Here is a 5,741-nt window from a genome sequence, read left to right as displayed (position 1 = left end):
TTGCTTCAGTCAAACTCATTTGCCCAATCCCACTTTGAAAGAGAGAGAGAGAGAGGGGGGGGAGGGGGTCTTAACTGTTCTAAGCATTGCATGCTTTAAATTATTTATTATGTTGAGTGCATTTCTTTCAAAAAATTTCAGGACTGCTAAGTGAAAATGATATTTTTTATTCTTTTGCTTCTACATCCATATCATTGCTAGATGGTTTTTTTTTTTCCGTCTTGTTATATGGCGTTCTGTTAATTCATTCCTCCTGAAGATAATGGTTTCAACTGTGGCAGGCAGTTCGTGGTACTGTGATTCTGCCTCATGGTGCTCCAAAGGTAACCTGTGATTATTAATTACTGCATATAATGCTTGGTTTGTAGTCTAATTATTTATATCTTTCAGGCTGTCAGTGTGGCTGTTTTTGCAGAAGGGGCAGAAGCAGAAGACGCCAGAAATGCTGGAGCTGATATAGTTGGTGGCGAAGAACTTATTGAGGAGATTGCTAGTAAGGAACTGATCTCTCTCTCTCTCACGTGTGTATTGTTCATCATATGAATTGGTATTATAGCTTTTTCCCATTATAGTTTTTTCCCTTATGATTCAGATTTTCATAGTTTTTGACATGTCAAACTCGGGCGTGCTGATCTAGGAAAATGTGTTTTGTTCATCACATGCTTATGTTAGTTACGAGACATTTGTGTGCCATTAGTTATGCAGAGGAGATATTAGGCTTATCTTCCATGTTTTAGCAATGATAACTTTTTAGTTTTAATGCCAGTAATATAAAACCCTAAGCTATGTGTTAGGCTTTTTTGTTTTTTGTGCTTATGTTATTCGTATCTAATAGAATTTGTATTTGTATTAATTACTACAGGTGGCAATAATAAACTTAAAGTTGACAAGTGCTTCTCAACTCCTGGAATGGCACCTCATCTTGGAAAGGTATTTTGAATCTGTCATCTGAATGATTGGTTGGTTTTTCTGAAATATGAAGCTTATGCGAACTATTATGTAGATAGCACAATATCTTAGAAAGCGCAGGCTGATGCCAGACAAGAAAATAAGCTTTTCCAATGCTTATTGACTTTCTAATTTTCTTTTTGAACGGCACGGCATGAGTAGATCGTATTGACTCGTGATTGCAAATATGTTTTACAGCTAGGTACTCTGACTAGTGATATTGCTGGTCAACTGAAAGAACTAAGGCAAGGCCGCATTGAGTTTAAGATAGAAAGTAAATCAATTTTGCATATTGGACTGGGAAAGGTGAAATCATGTTCTCCTTGAACTCCATATGGGAATTGCTATGCTGCACGAGATGTAATCTTATACTTAAAAGTTAAAAGTACTATTTGCAGGTAAGCTACAAAGAAGAGGCTTTACGAGAGAATATTGGCGCATTTATGAATGCTGTTTTGCTTGCCAAGCCTGCTGGCTTAAAGAAGAGCAAGTAAGTAGCACATATCCTTGTGCTATTGTTTTTTTTATCTCAGGAGAAAATATGATTTACCACTACCTATTGGGAAAGGAAATTTTCAATGTTTTAGCTCCTGAAATAGTGGAGTTGCATGTTAATAGTTGGTCACAAAAAATAACCAAGCACACTAAAAAGTTAAGTCTAAAATTTTTTTAAACACTCCCATGTCTCAACCTTGGCAGCGAACACAAGAATTTGACCTGTATGAAGACTACAATGTATATATATAAGACTGTTAATATTGAATGGTAGCAAATAAATACCGTATACTGGTATTGTAGTTTTACTGTTACAATGGAAGATTTCACTTGGTTTTTCATTGAAATGTTGATCTTATCTATATAATTGATAGCATTTAAGCTGGATTCCCTAACATAAATCACAGTATTTTGACATGTTCTTAAGTCAGATTTATCCTTTGCACTAATGCTGATATTTCTTTTTGACTTATATAGCTTAAGCCTGTGGTTTTCCTGGAATCCTGTTGTCACCTTCCATGATTGATTTGGTACTAGTGTTTATTTTTCTTACAACTGGAAAAGTCATTGGAATAAATTGCTAACTGAAAATTCAGGGTATTACCCTTGCTGTGCGTTGCAAGAAATTCTGTAGGTGTTAATATAAACTAGGTTCTAGATTTTAAATAAACAATATGGTATCATTTTAAGACAACCATAAGTATGACTGAGAAAGGTTAAGGATATTATATATCAAAATTAGGTTTATTTTAGGGCAAGCTTACTGTAGAGAATGAGACATTGATAGTTCATTAGATGCATGTGATGGTAATGCAGATTCACACAGATATTCACATATTTGGAATGATGATTCTGTTTTGTATGGAGGAGTAAACTTCGAATGCTTGATTCTGGTTTTATTTTGTTTAACATGATCACCAAGTTCATGTGTTAGTGTTACATTTATTTCTATTATCCGACACTTTTTCTTTTTTGCTGCTCAGCTTCCAAATATGCTGGGTATGTGCTTTCTGTCCATCTAAGCAGCACGGTAAGCTCGAATTTATTCTTCTATCTGTTCTATTTTACTTCACCACTATCTTGGCCTTTGCTTAACCACCAGAATATTATAGAAATGAATCATCTCCTGGTGTTACAGTGCCTTGTAGCCTGATTCCTACTACTAGTCCTAGGTTAGATGGACTATACAGTTCAGAATTTTTTATTAACTTGGAATATTTGTGCTGAGGATCATCAATTCAGAAAAACTGATAATGCACATTTTCTCATTCTTGTATATCTGCTTTCTTTCTTTCAAGTTGCTAAGTCAGTGCAATGTTGTTGTTGTTGCAGATGGGGCCAGGAGTACCTGTTTCAATACAATCGCTATCCAAAGCAGCCATAATTACAGGAAAGTGCACGTGGTATGAGTCAGTGGATGAGGTGCAGTTATTATGGGCTCTCAACATGACTTGTAAGTTTTGGTAACAAAATGTTTGCTTAGTTTTTCTGTTTATTACCTTGATTTTAGGTGGTTTCATTTTAGATGTATCTGTCAATAATTACTTGAATAGTAACATTTTTGTGCGAACTAGTGGAATAGTGACCTTGTAAAATATAGGTTACCGAATTTGGTTTAAAGAAAAACATTCAGCTAACCTTTTGGTCGCTAGTGTCCGGGTTTAGCTAGTGGCATGCTTGCTGATCTTTAATCTTAATGAACTTTTTTTTTTTTTCAAATTGGTATTTGAAGATCACTTGGGAGTTAATGTAATGTTACATGATGACATCTGCTAATAAAGTCTAAACTTGGTTTGAAGAAAAAAAATGCTTAATGCTAAACATTGGTCATCAGATTAGGTATTATGTATTCGTGTGTATTTAACTATTTATAGGTGTTGTTTTACTCATTCTCTTTAACAAAGTGGTCGAGTGTAAAAGTAATCATTTTTTTTTTTGCAGTAGAACATTATATTTTTCATGAGCACATACCATTATAAATTTTATACTTTTATTTCGGTTTTGATTATAAACTAGCTTTTAATTTTTGCATCAATGTTTAATTATAATTGGTTTTATATAATTAAGTTCAATATGTAATATGGTAAACTTAAATTCCTTAAATAATTGAAATTGCTATCATTAGTGTTATTCATGCTCAGAGATTAAAATAATCGAAACTCGTTTAGGATAGAAACTAAAATCAGAAATACATATAAGATATATCCGAGATGTAAGCCACGAATCCTACAATACGACGGTAAAAACCGAGATATTTTCTAACTTACTATTGGATTCTCTTATGGTAAATTCCATGACAATGCTGGCAGAGAAATTTGGACAACAATGAATGTGTTTCTAGTAGTACATGCACTTTCAATGCTTGTCTCAACAAATCCAACTCCTTATAAATCTTTTTGTGATTCTCTTATGAAGACGATGCTATCAGCCAAAATATGTACCATAGTATGGGTTTTTAGATATGTTCAGTAAGTACAACCAAAATTAGTGTGGAAAATTATGGACTTAAATATTATGCAAAAATTTCTTTAAAGTTAATTGTGATGCGAGTGCCTTTTCGGACTCTCATGTAGCGGGGTTTGGTTGCATTATACGAAATCATTATGACACTTGGGTGCGGGATAGTTCAGGACATTTGCCATATGATTCAGTCTTTAAAAATGAGCCTTTGTCAATCTGGAATGGTCTTATGCTTGCGTGGAAAGTTAGCTGTGATACGTTTTTTTAAGGTGTATCTCTTCCTGGAAAGTAGAAAATATTATGAATTATGTTGTAGGTGATAATATGAGATGTTAAACAAGAATTGGAAAGTGCCTTTCAATTGGGTTTGAAGATACGCTAATGTTGTTTCTGACTGGCTGGCCAAGACAGGAGCTAAGAGTGTTTATTCCCTATTTGATGTGGGTTCGGCTGAGTGAGGATCTCTTGCAGATTCTGATAAAAGAATTTGCTGTTTAGTTTTCTGTTGTGTTCTTGCTTTGTTGCTTGTTTAGATTTTCTTAGACATGAAGAAAATACTACCATGGGATCCCAACCTAGTTATAACATAATCATATGTATGCACTTGTACGAATATATAGAAGAGAAACATTCAAGGACCATCAGAATTTATTTTTTTGGCTATCACTTTTAGCCATTAACCTAATTCTTTTAATCTAGTAATCTAACAACATATTTTTATCCCATATTTTTAAATATTAATGGTTAACTGTTGATTAAAAATAAATTTTGCTGGCCTTCTAGCATTCTTCTATATGAAATATTTGCTTCCCTCTTCTCTAAAACCCTTTAAAGAACTTATCTTGGCACCTTATCATACAAATTTTCTAAGTCAATAAACATAACGTGTATATCCTTCTGGTTTTTCTTTCACATATTCATGTTTTTCTTTCATTCTATATTATAGATTCGATTGGATGGTAGGATTGTTCCTTGAAATACCTCCAAAACAGGATTGTCTTATATGATATGTACCTACTTTAACTTCTCTTGTATACAAAGGCTCTATATTAAGAATATATGACAAATAGTTGAAGTTGAAGTAGGTGCAGATTATAAATTTATAAGTTATATAAGACAATCCTATCTTTTGGATGTATTTCAAAGAACAATTTTACAATCTAATCAAGTATTTACTTCATAATGAGAGAAAAGCATGAATGTGATATTAGATATTCTTCGGAAACAAAGCAAATTAATAGTTTCAAGCTTGGGAAGCATATTTTAGAGATTGAAAAATATATACATTCATACGCATGCCGTTGTCTAATAAATTCTGCTTTTGAGATAAAAGGCTCTCGACAATAAGTGCAAGTTTTGAAATTGCCTCCATTGCAATTGATTGAGTATTAAGTCAAATTTCTTTGAGAAATTTAGGTAGTTGTAAGCAATTTCAACCATAGCCGCAAGAGAAGGTATCCCCCGTAGTCCCGTACCAAATAACCAAATGTCCTTTCAAGGTTTCCAAAATGATAGGGTATGATAAGGTTCCAACGAATAATGAGGAGGCAATCTAGATAGCCGTGGCTAACCAGCCAGGTCAGTTTCTATTGATGGCAATGGAAGTTTCATGTTTTACCCAAGTGGAATTTTTATCGGAGAATGTAGAACTCCGCTAGCGCTTTTTATTTTTAATATTAGAGAAGAGTATGTGTTTTGCTATATCATGAAGATGAAGCTGTATCACGAAATTGTGGAGGACAGATAGAAAAAACTTGAGGGTCAGATTTATGGGTAATTGGGTATACAAAAAATTTTGAGGGTTAAATTTGTGTTTAAATTTTTTTATTATTTTAAAA

At 33.4% G+C, this 5,741-nt stretch overlaps 1 protein-coding gene across 1 annotated transcript in view; it reads left to right on the top strand.

Annotated features, from left to right (window-relative positions):
- Positions 1-4,564, top strand: part of LOC107632747 (50S ribosomal protein L1, chloroplastic) — a 7,971-nt gene extending 3,407 nt beyond the window's left edge. Inside the window, 9 exon segments of the mRNA XM_021117229.1 lie at positions 282-323; positions 391-493; positions 863-930; positions 1,004-1,048; positions 1,147-1,254; positions 1,335-1,434; positions 2,427-2,473; positions 2,776-2,896; positions 4,220-4,564. Of these exon segments, the coding sequence (XP_020972888.1) occupies positions 282-323; positions 391-493; positions 863-930; positions 1,004-1,048; positions 1,147-1,254; positions 1,335-1,434; positions 2,427-2,473; positions 2,776-2,896; positions 4,220-4,239 (654 nt within the window). The 3' untranslated portion in view covers positions 4,240-4,564.

The sequence above is a fragment of the Arachis ipaensis genome, chromosome B03 (assembly GCF_000816755.2).
Source record: "Arachis ipaensis cultivar K30076 chromosome B03, Araip1.1, whole genome shotgun sequence".
In the NCBI taxonomy this organism is placed as follows: Eukaryota; Viridiplantae; Streptophyta; class Magnoliopsida; order Fabales; family Fabaceae; genus Arachis; species Arachis ipaensis.
Note: the sequence above shows the minus strand (reverse complement) of the source record. Positions and strands in the feature narration are given on the sequence as shown.